General features: G+C 37.0%; 2 protein-coding genes across 6 annotated transcripts in view; one reads left to right on the forward strand and one right to left on the reverse strand.

Moving 5' to 3' along the window:
- The first annotated feature begins 7,894 nt into the window (after positions 1–7,894).
- Positions 7,895–9,049, forward strand: Sf3b6 (splicing factor 3b subunit 6). Its single transcript, XM_071585026.1, has 4 exons — positions 7,895–8,065; positions 8,153–8,271; positions 8,473–8,602; positions 8,692–9,049. Exons 1-4 carry the CDS (start codon positions 8,039–8,041, stop codon positions 8,788–8,790), a joined length of 375 nt encoding a protein of 124 aa, XP_071441127.1. The 5' UTR covers positions 7,895–8,038; the 3' UTR covers positions 8,791–9,049.
- Positions 9,050–14,763: 5,714 nt separating this feature from the next.
- Positions 14,764–24,483, reverse strand: part of LOC139687745 (elongation factor 1-delta-like) — a 36,732-nt gene continuing 27,012 nt past the window's right edge. For all 5 annotated transcript variants that reach the window (XM_071585018.1, XM_071585017.1, XM_071585015.1 and 2 more), the window contains 3 exons: positions 18,978–19,103; positions 18,242–18,357; positions 14,764–14,935 (listed from right to left, as the gene is read on the reverse strand). In XM_071585018.1, coding sequence (XP_071441119.1) covers positions 14,897–14,935; positions 18,242–18,357; positions 18,978–19,103 — 281 coding nt within the window. In that variant the 3' untranslated portion in view covers positions 14,764–14,896. The remainder of the gene's footprint in view (positions 14,936–18,241; positions 18,358–18,977; positions 19,104–24,483) is intronic.

A 24,483-nucleotide genomic window follows, 5' to 3' on the forward strand; every position in this document is an offset into this window, starting at 1 on the left:
GTATTACTTCTTTTGGGCATTAATATGGACAATGCTAATTATTTCTGCATATAGATTAGAATTTCATCAGGATTGTAGTTCATGAAAAGTAGAAATTTAATGCATGCATTGCGATTTATGTGTTAGGTCATGATGTGAAATAATGCTCATATTCAAACACAAAGTAAAAAACAATTGTTATTTAAACAAATAGTGAGAAGTAAACTCAGTTTTAGTTGACTGCAAAAATAAAAACAGCCAGCTGGGACAACATGAGGCCATTGGGGTGGGTTGGGAAAATTATGTCAAGTCTCCAATACGTTAAGTGGTGTCCACTCATCACGTGGGCGTGTTCGAAGCAGGGTGTTGCGTAGGACTGCACCCTGGTTTCAGGAGGGAGTGAATTGGAGCCATGAGACTCGTAATGTGCTCAGCACATGGCGCAAAGGGAGGTGGAGAGTTGAGTCCTGAGGAGGAGGTCATGGATGGAGAGAGAGCACTGCACTGGCTGCTTCCCACCTCCCTCTCCATGCACCAAGGCGGACTCCACTCATGTGCACAGTCACACGCTGGAATGATGCTCTGCTCCATCCCAGGAGGAGTTTAACCAGGCCTGTGCAGCAGAGCAGCCCTTCATATCCTAATCATTAGTTTGAATAACTACCCAGGAGAGCATGACTATTTCAGCCCTGGGACGAATAATAATTTACCAAATATACCAAGTAGCAGAATATACCATTTTAATATTGAGGCCATTAATCAATTACGAAAGAGGCAATTATCAATCATTAAAACGTTGTCAGTCTTCATTGATTAAAATGAAAAATCGAGCAAAGGAAATGCAAACTATATACTTCTCAGTGATGACGACCCCACGTGTGTTCCACGACAGAGTGGTTAACTTTTCCAATCATAAATTCCAACCTGAAGAACTTAGTTTATTGAACAAAGGGCTGAAATATTGTCCGAATATTCCCATTTTGATTCGTGACTTAAAAAATCTAGCTGTGGATTCAGACTTAGCCCTTCGGAAAGATGTCTCCGGTGCGAAAGAACGTATCGCCTCACAGATTAAATCCTTTGTTACCAACTTGCAGTCATCTAATAAAATCCTAAAATACAAATAACTATAAAGCCTTGCCGTCAATCAAAGATGCAATTTCGAAAGAAGACCTCATTGTTTCCAAGACAGGCAAAGGTAACGCAGTAGTTGTCCTGGATAGAAGTGACTACGTAAAGACGTGTGGAGATTTCATCTTGAACAACAAAGCAATAGTTCTAGCTAAGGACCCCACACCCGAATATCAGGAAGTGGGCAAAGCTTCCATCAACTCATGTGAAGTGATAATAAGCCCACGGGAGAAACGCAACCTAATGCAAATGAATCCATCAGTGCCCAGATTTTTTGGTCCGCCAAAAATCCACAAAATCAGTGTAAACAATCTGTGTAGCAGTGTTCCTATTCGGCCTGTGATTTCCAATGTTTTAGCCCCAAACCACTTATGGGCTAATAAGTTAAATGTCTTATTCAAAACTTTTTCCAAATTTTCCCCGAAATTTGGAATAAAAAATTCACAAGAACTGGTGGATATGCTGTCTAAAGAAATAGGAACTCCCAAGTGCATAATGGTATCGTTTGATGTTACAAATTTATTCCCCAGTGTTCCAAGATCAGAAGCTCTAAATCTTGCGGAAGTTACCCTTGTTAAAGCAAACGTTCCTGCCCTGGTAATTTTTGAATTGTGTTCTTCCTTAAAAGTGTGTGTAGAACAAAATAGTTTTGTGTTTAACGGCAAAATGTACCAACGACAAGACAGCTTGGCTAGAGGCTCTCCGCTTTCCCCGCTACTAGCAGACATTTACCTGGACAATTTTGAGCAACTATTGTTGTCCTCAGAGAATCCCCTCTTAAAGAATATCTTTTGCTGGTAGAGATATGTAGATGATGTTTTCTGCATCTGGACGGGTTCTGACAGACAATTAGACAGTTTTTTAAACTTCCATAATTCTAGAGATAAACATATAAAATTTAAAAAAGGCATTAGAAGCAGATGGATCCCTCAACTTTCCAGATTTAACTATTAAAATTAAAAACAATAGGTTTCATTTTTCCATTTTCAGGAAGACGTGTTATACAGACGAAGTCATTCACCATAATTCTAGGCACTGCTTCTCTCAAAAAATATCAGCTTTCCACGCCATGGTACACAGAGCATGTTCTATCCCCATGTCTAAAGAGAACACTCTGAAAGAACTCAGCATCGTAAAACAGATTGCAGTGAACAATGGATATAGAGAAGTGTCAATCCATAAACTTTACAACAAGAAACTATCCCGTTTAGCTAAGTTAGCCTTGTACAGCTCTCCCACATCTGCAGAAAGCCAGCCACAGTGGCGGAGATTTCCTTTTCTTGGCCTCTTTTTCTTTTCCCCTGCCAACTCCAAACTACCTCTGCCAACTTTCAACAATATATGTATATTTTTTTTCTCTCTCAACAATGTATTTTTTGTTATTTTATATTTTCAACAATGCATTGATTCCTTCTCCCAGCCTGCTAATTTATCAATGTTACCATTCCTCCTCTTCCTCCGCCCCCTCTTCCTACCTCAACCAATCCTTGCTTTCCTCCCTCCCTCCTCTTCCCCTCCATCCAGAGCTATATATACTGTGTTTGACTTGTATTCTTACCTGATGATGTTATACCATTATGAAACCTAGGTCGTAAATAAAAGTTTTTTACGTGGAAAGGCGAAGCATTTTAAATTTAATTTCAATTTCTCAAAGCCTAAAATTAAATGCCTGGTCCAAGTAGTTTTATCACACAGAATCTTCTAATAACAAACAAACTGTTCCATCACTTACAAAGCACCTAAGTTACACCTGAGGATATTTGGATAGATTTTAGCTCCACCAAGAATTTTTAAATCAACTAGAAGCCGTTATAAGAAGTCAGCTCGAAAACATACACCACGCACAGACTGCTTTCCCCAATTCAGTCCCAAACAGCTAGCATAAATCATCTTTCGGAGCATACACAAAATTTCAATAATGTAGACATTTGCACAAACAATATCTAAAACGATTAATGCGTATTTCCATTTAAATCTCCTGAGAAAAACAGCATGAACATCACAGCTTATAGCCTTGTATGCTACATTTACCAAAGATGCTAGACGGAAAACATTGGACGAAGTTAGAGGGGATTGGTAAAAATAACACATTCCGGCAGTGCCAAACACAAGCCACTTCAACAGGGACACATTGAAGAAGAAGACTCCAGCATGAGCAACTCAACAGAGGGAGCACCAACGTGGATTGTACAGGGAACGTTAGAACAAGAGAAAAGGGATTTTTTCCAGAATGCATAAAATCAAGAGAGAATTTCTACAATTTTTCTCACCATTGGACAGTCGCCTGTGTTTCTACCTCTTACAAGACTTATACAGGAATTTCCCGATCATTATCCTGATGTGTGTGGGTAGCCCTATTAAAACCAATAATGCATACATAATCAACATTTGCCAGCCTGATCTTGAATGTTTCATTCATATATACATATATATGCAGTTCACATAGCTTAGTTTCTACACAGAGAGCACTAAAATTTAAACTCAATCACAAAATGTTGCTTAGACAGAGGGCCATTACAAGTGAAAGACAATTCACTTAGGAAGAGAATTTACAAGACTCAACAGTTAATTCCTAGGACAGAATAAAATGAATTAAGATACTTTTAATGAAACCATCCCTCCCCGGACTACGACCTTGACGTGGTGGAAGGGCTTGTGCTTTCCGATGACCCCTAGAGCTGTGCTGACGGGAGTAATAATTATTGCTCCTGGTAGGGTCACCCATGCCAGATAGGTCGAAGGTTAGGAGCCAGACGAAAGGTAGTCCACGCAGCGTCTGTTCCTCAATGAGGCGGCTGCAATGGCGTCTGACCCCAGTGGGGCGGCCAATAAGTGATGACGCCACGTTAAAAACACTATTGAGGAAGGCAACGGGAAACCACCTCATTAATCATTCCCAAGATTAGCATGATGGACTATACAGAGATTTTGAGCCCTGGCAACTACGGGGCTCGGGCCAATCGGCCGTGTGTCGTGCCCGGCAGCGGGGGAGGCAAGGCTTCCGCGGTCGTCATCCCACGAAACCCTTGCAGGGGAAAACCAGCAGCAGCAGGACAGAAGACGCAGGAGAAGAGGACCAAATTAGTTAGAATAGGAACGTGGAATGTTAGGACAATGATGAGGACAGGGAAATTGGAGAATGTTAAGCGAGAGATGGAAAGGGGAAAAATAGATATTTTAGGTCTATGCGAGGTGAGATGGAAGGATAGCGGGGATTACTGGAGTGATCAGTATAGAATAATATACAGCGGTGGGGACGAGAGCCAACGAGGGGTTGCCATAGTATTAGATAACGAGGTAGGAAGAAGCGTAGTCGACATAGAGCTGGTAATGGATAGATTATTACTAATAGAGATGAAAGCAGAACCGACGAACTTGGCTATTATTAAGGTATACATGCCACTGAGCAACCACAAGGAAGAAGAGGTCGATAGGATATATGACCAGTTAGAGGACATAATCGCGTATGTTCCTGCAGGGAAACATTTGATAGCGATGGGGGATTGGAATGCAACGGTAGGCGAAGGAAGAGATGGTGATGAGGTGGGGGAATATGGTTTAGGCACGAGGAATGACCGCAGGGAGAAAGCAGTTGAGTTCTGCAGGAGACAGGGGTTAGACATCACCAACACTTGGTTTAGACACCACAAAAGACGTAGGTATACATGGAAAATGCCAGGTGACTCAGAAAGGTATCAGCTAGGTTATATCCTGGTTAGACAGGTTTAGGAACAGTGTGATAAATTCGCACAGCTTCCCGGGAGGGGATGCGGACTCTGACCACAATTTAGTTGTGAAATGTAGCGTCCGTTTCAAAAAGATAAGGCAGGGGCGGCGAGTTAGAAAATGGAATGTAGAAGCATTGAATGGTTTGAAAAGGAAAGAGTACCAACAGACAGTAGAGGAAAGATTGGGGGATGGTAAAGATCTATCTAGAAGTACTATCGAAGAAAAATGGGAAAGTATCAAGAAAGGGTTGTCTAACGCTGCAAAAGACACTATTGGAACCGCTAACGCTAAGAGGATTAGGAAACCATGGATCATGGATGAGATGATTACAAAGATGGATGAGCGGCGAAAATGGAAGAATGTAAATACAGAATTAGGAGGAAGTACTTGGTTCCACGAAAATACCCATTCTGAAAAGCCATTTTCATCTACATCTGCAATTAATTATTTTCATTTATTTTTTATTATTTCATCTTGTTATTTTAAAATGGTAAAATACAAGATATGTCACACAACATATATTCTAAGAAATGGTTATAATAAAATTACTGCTTGTCTTACCTTGATGAAAAATATTCATTTAGATCATAAAAACAATAAATGTTCCTTACATTTGAGATCTTTTTTCAATATAATTGAAATCCTCTTCTCTGTTGTAAATGGCTCATTAAAAGGGCATTTTTTCTGAGATATTTTATATGAAAGTTAAATGTATTTGGGTTAAAATTACTTTGGAAAAATATAAAAAAATTGGATAGATCCAGGTCAAACTAATTTGGACATAAAAAGAAGAATTTCGCCACACAAAGATTTTACAATGGGAAAGGAAATGACAGAGACATTGAGTGGGACTGTGGAGAAATGTTGTTAAAACTTGTACATGGAGCATAATAGGTGTGGATTAGAGGCTTTTGAAATGTGGAATTGTAGTAGGTTAAATGGACTGAAAGGAAAACAAATGAGAAAGTGCTGGGTATGGTGGGCGAAGAGAGGGGTTGGTTGGGAAAAATCCTCTGGAGACAGGAAAAATGGATGAAGGGCATATTGACCGGCAGTGGGATGCTGAAAACTGTAATAGAGGGGAGAATGCCAGGCATACAAGAAAAGGGCAGGAACAGGATGGAAGTATGCTGAATTGAAGGAGGAATTACTTTATGGTCCAATATCAGATTATATTTTGTTGAGAGAGACAAGTAACACATCATTGTATAGATTGTATTTATTAAAAACCTGCCTTAGCTGGTAGAACACCAAAAATAAAAATATGTTAATTTTTCTAAAACTATTTGTCAGAACATGTGGAGTACATTCTACTAGAACTACTATAAATATCCAAAGAAAACCACAGTAATTAACCCGAGGGCAAGTTTGATAGATTGGGGTAGGGCTCACCTAGTACAAGCCCAATAGTGTGTGGAATTCATGTGGCAGGGAAGGGGGCCAGATCCTTTCCCGGTCTCACATGGTTTCCCTGTAAGATCTCATACTCAAAAATTACACACCTGAGCTGAGGGTGGTGTGTGGCATCACCTTGAATAGAACCTCAGCCCTACAATCAGTAGCCAAGCACTTAAGCCACTTCACTTCCACATTCCTCTATTCAGGATATCATTATTGAACAATATAGAATATGATAAATTTTTAAACTTTAGGATTTTTATTCCTCATTATTTGCATTAACTCACATATATATATATATATATATATATATATATATATATATATATATATATATATATATATATATATATATATATATATATATATATATATATATATATATATATATATATATATATATGCTTTCGTAGACGTAACACAGAAGTGCCGAATAGTACAATACACAGTAGCACACAATATAGAAACACAAAAAAAGAAGAACACTCACACGTTATTTCTTGATATTTCGACGGAAACAATCCGTCTTCCTCTGAAGATATAGAAGTAATGATACTTCTATATCTTCTATCATTACTTCTATATCTTCAGAGGAAGACGGATTGTTTCCGTCGAAATATCAAGAAATAACGTGTGAGTGTTCTTCTTTTTTTGTGTTTCTATATTGTGTGCTACTGTGTATTGTACTATATATATATATATATATACACACATACATACATACACATTACACCAATATACCATTAATGCAATTTCCTCCCTTTAAGAGTTTTGAACTTAATCTTTGTACATCCATATAAAACATAACCCCAGTCTACGACGCCATAATTTCTGTCCAACCCCTTTTTCAAGGTTTCACCCCATTGCGTTCAGCTGCTTAGTTTGGTAAGCTGTGTAATTGCAAATCTTGTCGGTAAAAAGATGTTTCACTTGTCATCTTTCACATGGTATTTCAGTCAAGTGATCGATAAATGCGCTGCAATTGTAAGAGAAGTCTCAAAGTGAAGTATTGCTGTATAGTGTAGTATATACATTCCAGTAATGCTAAGCGAAACCAATCTCCCATTATTCCTTCTTATTACCTCACACATTTTCCCTTAGCTCCTCAAATAATATTATGACTCCGTTTCTTATCTCTTGTATGCTCCACTATGGAGCGCCTTGCTCCATTTGTCCAGCCCTTTCTTATTCTCTCCCATCCACCCGGTTCCTTACAAGCTAGGTCGTCTTCAACTTCTCAATGCGAAGTGTCTCTCTGCCAACTCCATCATCTCAATATTAACATCTGTCAAATATTGAACACCTATCGCCTTCTCTTTCATTGGATCCATTTTGGTATTTTCAGTGAATTTATGACGGGTTGTTGCCTTCTTAACGTCTACCATTTCGGCGTTAAGGTGGAAGCAGCCCAAATTGGTATTGATTGTCCAGCTATGTGGCCGGCTTCATATATCTTAATATTCTGTAAATAATTGACGTAAAAAATGAAAATGCAACATACTCTGAGGCTGAAAACATATTCCATATTCTCGTCTCATTGAATCTGCGTATTCTCTTCCGCACGAATTCTTTTTCAAACGCAAACGATATGAATGTTATCGATAGATGTAATCGATTCCCTGATATGCTTCGAGTCCATCGAGCGGTCGACCATTACAATCGGTGAGGAGTGACAAATCGGCTTCTGATCTTCAGTTTTAAGTATTGTAGTCATTTTGATTGTGTTTATAAGTGCTCATAGTGAACGTTTAAGTTCTGTAATAACTGCTTCTTCATTAGCTTTGACTTGTAATAACTCAGCATGGCGATGATGCAGCGTAGGACCAACGTAAGTTCATAATAATTGTGCCCTTTAATTAATTTGAAATATCATAATTTCTTTTGTCAATATGTGACCATGTCTTTTATGTTATAGGTCAGATTGCCGCCCGAAGTTAACAGAATATTATATGTTCGCAACCTCCCGTATAAAATAACTGCCGAAGAGATGTATGATATATTTGGGAAATATGGTGCAATTCGACAGATAAGACTGTGAGATTAATATTTTGAACTTTATTAGAATATATTTAAAGAAATTGTATTAATATATTGTTATTCATCTGCTTGTTCAATATCATATAATCATCTCCCATGAAGTACCTGCATGATTATTCTCATGTGGTAAATTTCATAGTTTTCGTTGGCTCTGTTTATTATGTTAGCCAATTCTTATGATTACGGATTTTACTTCAGGGGTAATACACCGGAAACTCGCGGCACTGCCTTTGTTGTGTATGAGGACATATTTGATGCTAAAAATGCTTGCGACCATTTGTCAGGATTCAACGTCTGTAATAGGTATCTCGTTGTACTTTACTATCAGGTACGCCTTCGATGTTCTATGCAATTTTTCGTGGGAAGTTATTTTGGCTGGATTATAATCATGATTTATAAATGACATTATTTTTCTAGGCCACTCGTGCATTTAAAAGGGTAGATGTGGACAAAAAGAAAGAAGAAATAGAAAAGGTGAAGACTAAATATGGTGTTACGACCGATGACAAGAAATGATTCTATACGGACTTGTTCATAGTTCCAGAATTTGGCAGGTTTGAAGTCAACTATTCCATATGGTTCTCATGCCAGGCAGAAAGTCGTCTGTACCTGTTGTTCGTGGCCATTTTCCGTGTGCTGATGGAATGTCTGAAAGCGAATATGAACTCTCCAATGTTTTGTCTTATGATACCAATCATAAGAATTTGAATTCCTATTATATAGGGTAATCCATATTGCTGTGTTTTAATAAAGTGTAGATTGTGTTCTACTTTCACTGGAATTAATTCTTATTTTTAATTGTATTATTTCCGAATGACATCAATATTATGGACTTTCCATTCCTTGATTTTAATTTGGTTTCCTGAATGTTGTCAGCATCATAGGTTTGGGTTTCATATTCGGCATTAGCCAATTCATAATTTCATGGAATCATTTTATAAATAGATGTAATATTTACCAGTAACTTCTCTGGCAGTCAAAGGTTAAGTGGTCGATTTTGTATGCCAAAAAATTACACAATTACTCCGTGGAAATTGGCAATTTTATCACTTCAATTTAGAATACTCAGCATTTTATGAGCGGATATTTTTCAGAAATTGCATCGAAGGAGCTAATTAAGAAATATGTATTTATGCACACACATGCAAAGTAAGTACCTAAATACTACTCAGTTGCAGTTATTTTGTATAAAAATAATATTTTGTCAAAAGTCATTTATATTAAATAATGTACTGGACTGTTCCATTTGACATATTGCGTCTCGTGAAGTTATCCATGTCCCTCGTGAAGTTTTTTTATTCAAAACACTAACCACACTGGTAATGGAGAGGGGTGAGATGCAGCAGGGAGGTAACAAGTGCACTTAAAGCTCATAATACATACCTATATACCTTCAACAATTCTTGGTCAGTAAAGCCCTTCTGTTAACACTGTCCTACGTACAATATCCTGATGTGTTTCTGAAAAATGTGTATATTTCATGCTTATTAATCAAGCAAGAATGGTGAATGCTGCAGATTTTTCCATTCTCTTCATCAACATTTTTATTTTACTATTTTTTTTCTCTTGTGATGGTTTCATTATTATTATTAGGTAATCTACCGGTTAAGGTAGGTTTTTGGATGGACGTAATTACTAATTAAATAATTTGTGGCCCCTAGCAAAACACAACATCCTACTCTACATCAGGTACCTCTTCATCTCCGAGTACTTTCTTCCTCCCTTCATCCCGTCCAACATCCCTATCCTGTTCCTTCACTTTCCTCGTTTGCCTAACATTCTCCCCTCAATTACAGTCTTCAACATCCCACTACCGGTCAATACCCCCTTCATCAACTTTTCCTGTCTCCAGAGGATTTTTCCCAACCAACCCCTCTCTTCGCCCACCATACCCAGCACTTTCTCATTTGTTTTCCTTTCAGTCCATTTAACCTGCTACAATTCCACATTTCAAAATCCTCTAATTCACACCTATTATGCTCCATGTACAAGTTTTAATAACATTTCTCCACAGTCCCACTCAATGTCTCTGTCATTTCCTTTCCCATTGTATAATCTTTGTGTGGCGAAATTCTTCTTTTTATGTCCAAATTAGTTTGACCTGGATCTATCCAATTTTTTTATATTTTTCCAAAGTAATTTTAACACAAATACATTTAACTTTCATATAAAATATCTCAGAAAAAATGCCCTTTAATGAGCCATTTACAACAGAGAAGAGGATTTCAATTATATTGAAAAAAGATGTCAAATGTAAGGAACGTCTATTGTTTTTATGATGTAAATGAATATTTTTCATCAAGGTAAGACAAGCAGTAATTTTATTATAACCATTTCTTAGAATATATGTTGTGTGACATATATTGTATTTTACCATTTTAAAATAACAAGATGAAATAATAAAAAATAAATGAAAATAATTAATTGCAGATGTAGATGAAAATGGCTTTTCAGAATGGGTATTTTCGTGGAAATAAAATTAAGGACAATAAACTAATTATCAAGTAAACTGGGCTAGTTCTGTTAAGGAACTGAAAATTGAAATATTCCTAATTAAATGCACAACCTATCTGATTGAATACAAAAGAAATCCAACATTTAGCGCAGCCACAAAACAGAGTTATCAGCATCACTTTGTCACTGGTAGGAGTTTTTAATGACAAGATCTCCATCAATATCAGCCACATACATCATGCTTTTGAGACCTTTTGTCAATCCTGGTTTGCAGCTTTCTCATTTTCAAAGCAGCCTGCCCTTCCCTTCTGCCATTGTCTTGTGATACCTTCTTAGCAGCTTTCTGGGTTAGAGATTCCTTTTTCCTGACACATGATTTCAGGAACTGTTGAATCTATTACTCATAGAATGAATGCATCAGCTGCCATTATAACATCATGTGCAGTAAGCAAGCCCACCAGAGATGTCTCTTCAAGGCTGAAGCAGGCTTGAAAACATTGGGCTAAACATCTTTCCAGGTTTTTACACAAATATGTATGCTTATATTCCTAGTTCTCTAGTCTGTCAAAATTCCAGTTCTTTTTTTAGGCACAGACCATGGCCAAAGACTTCATATATCAATTTTGGGGGAGGACTATGAGATAAAGCTTAATCTTTTCCATTTACCGTATTCCCAGGCCCATAACATGCACTTTTTTCACTCCAAAATCAACCTGCATCTTATGGGCTAGGGTTACACGGGTAAAACTTTAAACTATAAGCACCAGCAGATTTGCCAGGAAAAATGTGTTTTTTTTCCATAGATAAAGAAAGTGTTTGCTTTGATTACAGGTTTCTATAACATAACCGCTTTGATTCAGGAGTAAACAACAGAATTTAAATATACCATTGAAAGATTTCCCTTGGAAAGAAGATTTTTGGAAGATTATCAAGGAAGCTAAGTGTTCTATCAATAATCATCATGATTTCAAATTACAGGACTCCACCGGTAATGTTATTTCTGATTACTCTCAAATAGCATCCAACTTAAATGACTTCTACTTGTCCCACCAGACTACTACAAATACTCCAATTCCTGTTAATTATCCTCTAATCCCAAGCCTGTCTAATTCATTGTACCTGCTTCCTTGTACTGAACTGGAACTGATGAACATCATTAAAAAATTCCCTAACAAAAGTAGTCCTGGTACAGATGGTATCCCAGGGATTGTGATAAAAAAATCAATTCTATCAAGGAACAGATACTCTTCCTAATTAATAAATCCCTACAACTTGGTGTTTTTCCTGATGCCATTAAAATTGCCAAAGTTGTACCACTTTATAAAGGGAAAGGTAGCAGGATACGAATTCTTACCGTCCAATATCTTTATTAAACCAGATAGGGAAACTATTTGAAAAGGTCTTCCATAATCGACTTACATCATTTCTTGAATCTTTTAATCTCTTGTCTGGCTCACAGAATGGTTTTAGGAAATGCAGATCTACATCTACAGCTACCTATCACCTCGTAAACCTAATACTTTCAAATCTTGATAATAGAATTGAAACCTTGGGACTATTCTTCGATTTTTCCAAGGCTTTTGACCTAGTTAATCATCAGTTACTCTTGTCCAAATTAGGACACTATGGCATCAGAGGTATCCCTTATAACTGGATCAAATCTTACCTCAGCGCAAAGCACCAACAGGTTATTTTGTCAAAGAACGGTACTAATTTTACTTCTCCTAGTAAAGAAGTTACATTAGGTGTACCCCAAGGCTCAGTCTTGGGCCCTATCCTATTTTTACTTTACATTAATGACTTACCAAAAGTTCTGCAGACAGTTCCAGGAGCCGAGCCAATTTTATATGGTGATGACACTAACGTAATTGTATCAGCACCATCGTTAAACAACTTGACCTTGACAGCAGCTAGAGTTTCCGAACTTCTTTGTGAATGGTGTTCACAAAATTCTCTGAAACTCAACCCTGACAAGTCTGGACTCATATACTTCTCTAAAAAAAATAAAGCCCCTGCTTCATTGGCCATTGACCTAGGGGGAACGTGTGTACCTCAAATTTCTAGATCCAAGTTTTTGGGAGTTGTTATAAATAAAAATTTATCATGGGATGAACACATATGCAATCTTCGTAGCAGGTTAAATTCCATTTGCTTTCTTATTAGAAGTATTAGGAAATCTGTAAGCCTTGATATCTTACTTTCAATTTATTATGGAGAATTTTATTCTTTAATTATCTATAGTATTCTGTTCTGGGGTTCTTCCCCTCATTCTGATTCAATTTTTAAAGCTCAAAAATGTTTAATACGATTAATATGCAATGCTCCCTACAATGCACCTTGTCTTTCCTTCTTCAAAAGGTTAAATATTCTGACTGTTCCATGTATTTACATTTATGTCGTATGCATTTTCGCTAAAAGTAATATATCCAATTATATGACAAATGACAACGTTCATTGCCACCAAACCAGAGCCTGCAGAGACCTGCATCAAACTTATTGCAGGACTTTAAATACATCCCTGGGGCCTAAATCAATGGGCCTCCTTGCACTGAACAGGCTCCCTTACGATTTTAAGTACGTAAAGGATCCAGTCCTGTTCAAAAAGAAATTAATATCATTTTTAAGGAAAGAACAGTTTTATTCTGTAATGGAATTCATGGAGAAAAAATAACCATACTGAATATGGAATATATTTTATGCAAAAAATTTATTATTGTGTCATGCTTTTCTGAATTTCATCATTGTTTAACATCTATATGTACATATGACGTGTCCTATACACTTATATGATGTATCTATTACACTGTGTCAGTGTCTTCTGGGCAAATAAAGATTATTATTATTATTAAAGCACTTCCTTAAAATGTTTTGAAAATAAATCATCAAGTTCAATGGTAATAACCCCATGGCATTTAAAGAGAGAAGATTGTCATGCAGCATTGCATTCAAACCAATTCATGAACTGCACTTCAGAACCGGAAACAAGGCAGCGGTTTTGGCCCAGTGATGATGAATTTCCAGGTTTCTATGGTGAATAAATATTGATATACGTGTAGCTGCTTCTTTATTAAGGCAGCAGCAGTTAAATTTCCTTCATACTAAGTGTTAACATCAAAATACTTTCATCTTTTTATGCATGCCTCTTCATTTTTTGTAATTCTAACCCGAAAAATCAGGGTGCATCTCGTGGTCCGGGAAATACGCTCGTAAAATTAGCCCTTTTCTTACACCCTTTTTCTTTCCCGAGCAACTTCTATTGAGCATAGTATTTGAGTATGTTGAACCATGAAATTAAACAATATGAGGGTTCTAAACAATTCCTCAAGCCTACTCTTACTATGGAATCGCCAACTGTGATTAACCAAATCAAATTTTTATTTAGGGTATGTTTTCAGGAATTTTCATATTCACCCAAAATCTTGAGGTAGCCTCCATGCACATGTTTCCATTTTATCAAAATGAAACAATAGATCTGGTAAAATTATGCTCAATTCTTGATTCTTACACAATTATGTAATACGGAATATTACTAGATGATATGACGACTTACACTTTCAAACACATATTACGGAGCCACTTGAGTTCCTATTACAACTATTACCTGCTTTACAAAGACCCCTAATTGATTCATACAAATAAAACCATCCTTATTCCCTAAAAAGAAGGATGAATGTTAGGTTTGAAGTTTAATAAATCAGAAAAACTAAATGAGGGGGGAGGGGGGGGAACAAACTCCAATGGCCGTAATAATTAGTTGCAACTCTCTCGTCAGAACAATTGTTATGTTGGTTTAACGGGAACCACGTCAGGGACCAACCCCTGACGCGGATTAATTTCCCGTAAACCACCACAGAGGGTATTCTGGTTGAGAGGTTGTGGTTGGTCCCTGACGTGATTCCCGTTAAACCAACACAACAATTGGTCTGACGAGAGAGTTGCGACTAATTATTACGGCCATTGGAGTTTCCCCCCCCCCCTCTTATTTAACTGAGAAGCCATAGAGCTCATTATTTCTTGCCAGAAAAACTAACCATAGATTTTCAAAAACATTAATTTTATTTCTTCCTTAAATAAGGTAACAGTTTGATGTATCAGAGCTGGATCCAATAAAAAGAATCAATAGAACTGGGATGGCATTTTTTGACACAATGACTGGAGGATGAAAAAGCTACACCTTATTGAATGCAGCTATGTCCACACTTTGTACCTGAAAGATAATAATCATTGATTTAGAGATTAAGAGGGTTATGCTAAATGGGAAACAAAAAATAATACACATGATTTTTTACATTTCATCAAAAAAATGAGCCCATTATAAGCGATCAAAATTAAAATATCCAAAGAGCAAGATATTATTTAGATTGCAATGTCAAATAAATCAATGACTAATGCAATGTTGTTTAATTTTCCCATATCATTTGTAAGGGCCACATTACTCAAAAATGCACATAAGGAAAATCACCAGGATGGGTTCACCATTGGGAATCAATGCCTGAATTTGTTTTTGACAGAGCAGATGATTAGCTAATTCACCAGTTGGACTGAGGTGGCTGTAATTTGGGGTAAATATTGGGGTCGATTCGTAGATACTTGAGGGTTTACATCATTTATCATCAATTGAGAGGTGGAAGGTTTCTAAATTCTTCTTAGTTTCCATATTTATGGTTAATTTTATCAGTGGAGTGGAACCTTTACAACAAGCAAAATTATTTCTGGAATCTTTCTTGCAAAAGACACACTTGTTCGGCAAAACAATTTTTCCCATATAAATTAATGCAAAATATGATAATTGTTCCATGCCAAACAAATAAAGTATGTATAACATTTATTCAAAGAGAATTATATGTATACGTTGTTTAGGATTGTGAATCATATCCCATCTTTTCTTCTATCGCACATATAATCAACCTGGAATGCAACTTCGATTCATAAAAATCAGAATAATTGGCTTATTATTTATGATACAATCTTAATTAATTTTTACCAGAAAGCTGCCAAGAGACATTTATTTTTCCTGACATTTCAAAATTTTGTGGAAATTAAACACAGTATTATCATTAAATAAATATTTAGCAAGCATAGTCACTGCCTTGTTGGTGTGTTGCTTCTCAATGTACGACGCATGCATTCTCTCCAGCTGTTGCAATGGTTTGCTTTGCCATATTTAAGAGACCCGTCATAATCAAAAGGCTGTTTCGGCAGGTTACCCTCAGAATCTATGATCTTCTAGAATTCACTGATGAAGTTTTCTGCTGCCTTTGACTCGGGGCTTGCTGCTTGGCCATGCCTCACTCACAATGCCGCGGGTGCCGGTTCTCCTCTTAAATTTCTCAAACCACTCATGGCTCCCCTTTATCGCTCTTCTTTAACCATTGATATTCCTCGTGTCTTCTGGTCAGTGAAAATCACCTTCATCTTCTCACAAATGATGTATTGATAACAGCATTGCCTTGAAATTGCTCTTCGTTGGTGCGCATGAAAACATCTTTCAAAATCATTGAGAATAAACAAAAGCATTGCGTATATACCCTTGCCACTCCCTTTGAACCATTTATCTCCTTAACTATGCCCTTGCTCCCGAGGACAATACAAATGGTTGATGTGGACTGATTTGCACGCGCTTGCCAAACGAGTCACACTCACATTTTCCTCTCACTTTTCAATGATTCTACTTCTCATTTCTACCATTATATTTATTCCCTTATGGCTGTCTGTCATGCAGCTTCTTCCAGGGGATATTTTAAAAAATTGTGGAAAATATTGTTCAACTTTGGACAATAAAATCAGAAATAATGCCTGGACACAATTTTGGATAAATGTGTGATCACAAGTGGCATTGAGATGATGTTGGAACAAGCGCTAAACACAGAGAAGGAAGCAGGCTTATAATCGCTCCAGGAATCCCCATCTCCTCATCTCTCGTTATGCAAAAAGTAAACAGTTAAGTGAGGCATTTAAAAAAATTTGCTCGTCAATACAATTCCTTGCAACGAGAGGTGCTCAGTGGGCAAGGTTCCACCATATTGAAAATGGAGTTGAGCAAAGAAAGATGCATAAAAGTAACCCAATCAGAGATGTTGAATCCTTTGTAGCATTAATATAGGTAATTAAGCAAGAATATAGGTAATTAACATAAGGCCTACACCTAAAGGGAATTTTTAGAGCCTAACCTAATGTTTTCTCACATTAATGGGATGTGTTTTAACTTGAGTGATTTAGAAAAACGGCACTCACATAAGGGCAAAACAAGAATAGTGCAGATCAAGACACCGAAAGGAGAGTCATGGCTTGAATGACTTGACTATTGGTCAGAGTCAGACACAGGGGTATCTCAATCAGCTCAATTATGAACAAGCTTTAATAATGCCAAGGTGAGTGTCTTAAACGTCCATAATTGATTAAGTTTGGATAGTAAACACAGTTTTCTATCTAACTGTATTATTTACGAGTAATAATCCAGTAAGAATAAATGAAATTAGATGCTCTCAATAAATATGTACGAAAAAGTAAAAAATGATGACTTATGATGTTAGTTGAAAGTAATAATGAAGAGCCAAAACTGATTTAGCTTTATGATCTCCCACTTTCTTCTCCCCATTCAAATTATCTGCCTCCACTCTCTAACACGCAGCAGTGATTCAAACAGCGGCACATTCATTGCCACTCCTCTTCTGCCTGTCTCATCCGATTTGAGGCGAGGAAGATGCGCACAGCTCACTAATTGCTTTTGCTCAAAAATCAATAGCCAAGTCGCTCAAAATGCTTCATTCATCCCAATATTTAGGCCACGTACTGGTAACCATTAAATGAAAAACTGAGATTGCTGCGGTTCATGGCTGCCACGACTTATCTGACATTCAGCAGAAGTGCTTGATTCCACTGCCCCGGTGCATGACCTTCAACATGACTCTCATCAGGATGATTGGGCATATTTAATAACCAAATTTAAAATTGAGCAACACACACACAAAGGTCATTGTGATGGCAAGCAAAGTACGAGAAAATGCATAAGAGTCATAATTTTAGCCTGAGGGTGGTGAAAAACTCACGGGACACATCTTTCTATAATAAACTCCACCACCATGGTAATTTATATCTTCAGAAGATTGCCTGAGGTCCCTCTTAACAAATTCAGAAACTAAAGATATTTAAATCATTTGGTGGAATCCTTAGACAAACATTATGGACAGTAACTAGTAGAAATGCAATTACTTGCAGTTGACAATCCCTGATATGCATCAATGCAACAGTCTAATGCAGTAGAAGAAGATGAGGGCATTTTTCAATCAACTTGAAAAAGAATATTCAATTTCCCCATGATGGAAGTTTTCTACTCCGTTAGTTGAACTGAAAACATACATTTTTGTCACATACCCCATTTACTCCATTTAAACCTTTTCAGATGTGGAAAACCACCTTATTCTATTGATATGTTATTTGATCCTAATACAGAGCGAGACAACCTTGACTTTTGATTAACAAGACTAACTTGAACAAATACATATATACTTACGTAATCTTCATGCTCTTCAATTGTCTCTTGTAGGAGATCTACAGACACTTTATCATCCTCCACAACACATGAGATCTGCAGTTTTTTTATGCCAAAAGCCAGTGGTACCAATTTTGCTGAAATAAAAAAAATTAACATTGAGAACTGTACATTAATACAACAAAGAATTATATTTTCAAAGAGAGACATATTATGCGAATTTAGAAGAGATGCAATATCAAAACAAGAAGGCCAATTGGTAATTTAAAAGATTAAATATGCACAGAAGTGTCACGACAGAAATGTCACGACAGTGACTTTTTGACAGAGTCATCTGCTAATATGCGGATTACAATGCAACATGCATATTAGCACCTGTCTGAGGTTCCGCTATAGCTGTCCTCTAAAGGATTATGCAAATTTGGGGTCTGTAATTTAGAGGTTTTACTGTTTTCTGATCACTCTACTGGGGCACACATCATGCCCAGGAAGAGCAAATATTGCTCCTACCATCACATGATATTCTGTTTTACCTTCTTTATCTATTTGATACAGTTTGCATAATAATGACCTTATTCTGAGCAGAAGTTAGCACACATTTACAGGTAATTTGAAGGTGCACATGAAAAAAATGACTAAAGGCATACCAATGAAATTCCATACAATATCAGTCAATGCCCTAATAGTAATGTAACACACTAATGAACATTAATTTGGTAATGATAAAATGTTACTTCTGAAATTTTTGAACACTTACAAGCTCCCCATACAAGACCATCCATTTCTATAGCTCTGACGACTTTCTCCATTGCTGCCATGTCAGTTTCATCATCCCATGGCTTCACATCAAGAATAATATTGGATTTTGCAATTAAGACTGGTTCTGAAATAATCAAAAGAAAGAAACAATCATTTATTGAATATTAACTGCGGATCAGGCAGATACCATTACATAGTCGCACACCTTACACAGAAATTTTTTAAGGGAAAAATTATTCAATACCATATAACTTTTTACATTCAAAATATCAAAATGAAAAGATCTTAATTGCTAACATTAGAAATGATTAGAAACCTAAATGTTTCAAAAGTATTCATAAGGAAGGATATACACTCCAACAATTACCAAAAACCATCTCCAACTACAACTTATTCGCCAAGTCAAATCAATCATCATCTTCTCCTTAAATTAAGGTGGAATATCTCCACCCTATCCTAAATAATTATTCCAAAAATATCCCAGGCATTTTTTTGAGTATTTTACTGCAATTTGAAAATTATCAAAAAGTATTGTCATTTACAAGACTAGTGGAAAGCAAAATTTGAAATTATAATTTTTCAAAACTATAAGCGATAGGGACTTCCATACTTTTCTTTTGTTTTAAGGCTCTTGAAGAGCACTAACACTTCAAGGAAATACAAATGTCACTTTAAAACTTGCTGAAAAAATTATTTTTTTGGAATGGAAATTTTGATTTTTTTTATAACCTTGGTGGAAATAGTTTTCATGAAAAAATAACTTTGGGATATTTAAAGAAATACGTTTTGATTTCCCCGGAGCACATTTACCAAATATCTGAGTGTGTAAGTGATAAATATTTTATCAAGATGATAACTAAAAAAATATTGATGCGATTATCATGAAATAATAAATTTACCATATTTCTTAAAAGTAGATGCACTGATTAGATGCTGGCCAACATGCATCCATTGGGAGTTTCCATTTTAGCCTTTTCTTCAAATTATACCAATAACTACTCCACAAAACAACCAGTAATCTGCCCAGAGAGATTTCAGAACCATTTTTGTAAAACTGATATGAATAACAGTTTCTGTCATAACATGGTAGAAATTCTTCATGATAGAAGTAGTGTTTTTCCACATCTAAACGTTATACTTATGACCTAGGTTTCCCTACAGCATAAGAACTTTAGGTAATTATTTCAACAATTTCAGAGTGTAGAAAATCATTCGCCCTGACCGGGATTTGAACCTGGGTCCCTCGATGAGCTATTGAGGAGTCCTCTTAAACTATGAAGTTTTTTCTGCAAGACCCGGGTTCCAATCCCAGGGAAGGCGAATGATTTTTACACTCAGAAATTGTTGCATTTAAATGTATATTAGCGGATGACTCCATTAAAAGTTACTGTATCTCATAGTAGTAGTTTTGAGGGGAGGCAACCGACAGCTGAGGTCATTTGCGCCATTAAGGATGGACAGGAAAGGATGAAGAGAAAACTGTCTTCGGCATTAGCCTACTCTTTACGAAAGGCGCCAAGGGGTCCGCAGCTTAACGTCCCATCTGACAGATGGTGTACCCACTCAAAGTGCACTCCACAAATCAACTCAAGTAGGGATCGAGATACCACTGAAAAAAATATTCAACACCGCTGGGATATGGGCCCTCTGGGCGGGAAGCCAGTACGATAGCACTGGCCCCACCATCTCCATCCTGCGGTATCTCCTGCAGTTTCTTGGAACTTAAGGTAAATTTATGAAGACAATACACTAATGTTACACTATATGCTGAAGATGCTATGCTGTAAAGAAACCTAGGTTGAAAATATAACTTTTTTGCGGAAGAGCCAAGTGTCTTCTTTCATCAAACTGATATGAATTTTCAAGAAGACAAATTTTATTTATCATCAAAATATAACAGAATAGAGTTATTAGCATGCAACTTGAACTTTAATGGATAAAAGACTGAATTATCTTTGCAGATTGTTTATAATTTTCATATCTTACATAAAATACAGAGGCACCTCAACTTATTAACTGTTCAACATGTGAACTTTTCAAGATATGAACTTTTTCCCAACTCCATTTTGGCCTCTAAGTGCAAACTTATTCTTTCGGTACGAACTGCGATGCTTTTCTAATGCAGCATACAACTTTATGCATTATACCACTCTAATGCATTACACGACTGTAAAATAATTATGAAACAAGAAAAGGATTTCCCTGAAAAGTTTCCTATCAATGCTCCAGAAAATTCACCAGATCAATTTGAGGAAGATCAGGATTAAGAGTTTAATCAAAATGAAGTTCTCCCATCCTAACACCACATCACTCCTTCAGACAATGGATCAATGTGCTATTTCCAACTTCAGAAGGCTTTACATCAGGAATATTTTCCAGAGATGTTTCAAAGTTAACGCCAACACAGAAATAACCATTAGGGACTTCTGGAAGATCATATTCGCGCAATATTCTTCAATGTGTGCATTTTATTATTCAGCTACAGGAAAATACTTCTGGGACAGAACCAAAATCAAGCTGGTACAAGTTGTCGCTTGACTGTGTCCAAAGAACTGCTTTGGAAGGACCTGAAAGTAAATTTGAAATTGTAAACGTGGCTGTTTGCCTGGGCAAGGCCATGAATTTGGAAGTCAATGAAGCAGGCAGAGGAGCCGGTAGAGAAACATAATGCTGACCTTACCACCAAAGAGCTACAGGAGTTAAGAAGAGGGCAGGGAAAGGAGAAGGACAAGAGGGCCAAGCAAAGGTCTTCAAAGATAAATGAAGAAAGAAAGCATAAGGGAGCAAGTAACACATGTGACATCAACAAACCTTGTGGCACTGGAGGGAATCAGAAGAATTAGTTAAACCATTGTTTCTAGAGCCACCTATGTTTTCCATGAAAATGTTCTTGATCACTTTAGAAAGGGGTTCAGGAAATTAAAGACTCAGTCACCGTTGGATAGGCATTTTCAACCTCCCTCACCACGAGAGACAAGATGATGGAACTTATGAACAAATCAAAAGCAATCCACAAAACCATATTTAAGAAAATTGGTTAAAAAAGATTTGAATCAAGATGCTTTTGAATGCAGCATGTAAAATGAAAATAATTTGCACACAAATGCTGACTTTATTTCTTCCAAAATTTCTATACCTGGGTGCAGATTGAATTCCCATAAATGAAATGGAAAACTAGGTATCCAGATGAAGGATCCCGGCGTATGGTATTCAAGAAGTTCTCTCGGGTTTCCTACCAGGTCAGGTTGCAGTACACCGACGTTTCGAAGGCTGACTCTGCCATCGTCTTCACCCTGATGGCAGACGATGGCAGAGTCAGCCTTCAAAATGTCAGTAAGCCTTCGAAACTTCGGCATACTGCAACCTGACCCGGTGGGAAACCCGAGAGAACTTCTTGAATAGGTATCCAGATGCAAACTTAGAACCAGCAAATTGTGTTTTTGTCCGCAAGAATGTGTTCATGAGAGAAATCCCACTATCAGTTCCAGCAGATTCTCCAAGATGGGGCCAAAGCCAGAAAAGAGTTTTTTCTATCGCAACTACATATTTATGAACTTGATGAAGGAGATGATTCCAAGAGTACTCCTACATTCTCTTTTGCAGAGGCACAATGAAAAACAATTAATCTATGCAATGGAATAAACTAAATTCAAATAGTAGTACTGACCTATTTTTCCATTCAAGGAAAATCAGAAGTATACCATAGAGAAAGTAATACGCTGGTCACAAATTATTTTCAGTTTTGAATTTTTAAAGCTTCTCTTAAAAATGAAACCAAATGAACAACGTTATTAGGAGATAATTTTAATAAGCTGTGGGTCTTAGGTATTACAGTGGGTTTTGATAAACTCCGGAAAATATATGTACTCGAGTAAGCCCTAACTTAAATGACACAAAATATTCTTAGAACCCACATTAAACATTCTAATGACTAATTCTTTCACTCCACGCAATTTCTACTTCCCCTGCCCAGACTGCCTTCCCTTCCGAGTGCCATCCCCATATTACCATTTCAGCATCACATTGCCTCTCACTATCCCCGGGATCTATTTGCCCCAACTTCTTCGATTTTCTCCCAACAGCTGTCTCTCTTCCCTTGTCATGCTTAGAACTTGATTTTCAGTCATCCATTTCATTTCCTCCTTTCATCTCTGTATCCACATCTTAAAGAGCCTCAAATCTAGGCCTCCTTTACTAATGGCCGAATATCTGAACAATATAAAACAACATCCCATGTTTAAGTTTTCGCCCGTATTTTCATTAAAAAATTACTTAAGATGCCTGCCATTGACCCCCCCCTATCTATGTGGGCACTTCTTTAATTAACGCCACTCTTTTAATGTCCCTACCACTCTCCCTACTCAATACACATCCTGTACACTTCCCAAATAGCTCAAATGTTTCACTATCTCAATTTGGCCCCCCCCCTCCCTAACCCCCCCAACTTTAATGTTTATCTTAGTCTTCCCATTTCTTGAGAATTTCATTACCTTCATTTTCTTGTGATTAATTTTCATCTCATACATGTCACACCAATGATTGTGCAATGTGCTACATACTCATTGTGACCCTTTGGCTGACTGACTGCTTGATCATCTGCAAACGTGATTTTAAGAGTCCCCTACCTCCTTTCACTCCAGCCCTTCCCTTACCGTCCCCACTCCCCTTCCAAGTGCCGTACACCCAGCCTCTCAATTCACTATCAACACCTGTGCAGTCTGAGATATGCACAGGTGCATGCTTAAGCCATCCCTCTCTCCTATCGTCAGCAAAGGGTTCATTTTACTCTGCTCAACTCCTCAGAACCAACCCAATGTTCCTTTCCACAAGGACCTCACTATTTCCAACAAGGTACCTCCATTTATTCCAAAACATAAGTTTCATGGACATGGCATCACAAGTCCAATACTAGAGCCCAGTTACTAAACAAATAGATAACATCATGTATCCTGCCACAGTAACAAATCCAATACTTGACCCCTTGAACAAGGAGTACCTCTGGGATCCACCTCGAGTCCTCCTCTTACTATCATATGCAATGGATAACCACTCAATTTGAAGCAAGACTCATGTCTTACATGCAGATGACAACACACTGTTAGACAGACATAAGAATTACAAAGAAATCTGGAGAATAGCAGAAGAGATACTAAGCATACGTCAAATATGTGGTTTAGAGTTTATGAATTGCTTGTACATGACTCAAAAACCAATCAATTCTCCTTTGTGTTAGGAGATGATCTGAGCATGTCAATAAACCTTTTAAGTTTTTACCTGGATAAAGAGCTACCTTGACCATTTAAACAATCTATGCAAAAAGCTAGGCAAGTTTTCATATCTAATAAGAACATAAGGCCAATTCTATTGTTGTAAATTTTGATTAGGGTATTATTATTATTAGGTAATCTACCAGTTAAGGTAGGTTTTTGGATGGACATAATTACTAATTAAATATTTTGTGGCCCCTAGCAAAACACAACATCCTACTCTACATCAGGTCCCTC

The sequence above is a fragment of the Hetaerina americana genome, unplaced genomic scaffold (assembly GCF_022747635.1).
Source record: "Hetaerina americana unplaced genomic scaffold, ioHetAmer1.1.p SCAF_2, whole genome shotgun sequence".
NCBI classification, from domain to species: Eukaryota; Metazoa; Arthropoda; class Insecta; order Odonata; family Calopterygidae; genus Hetaerina; species Hetaerina americana.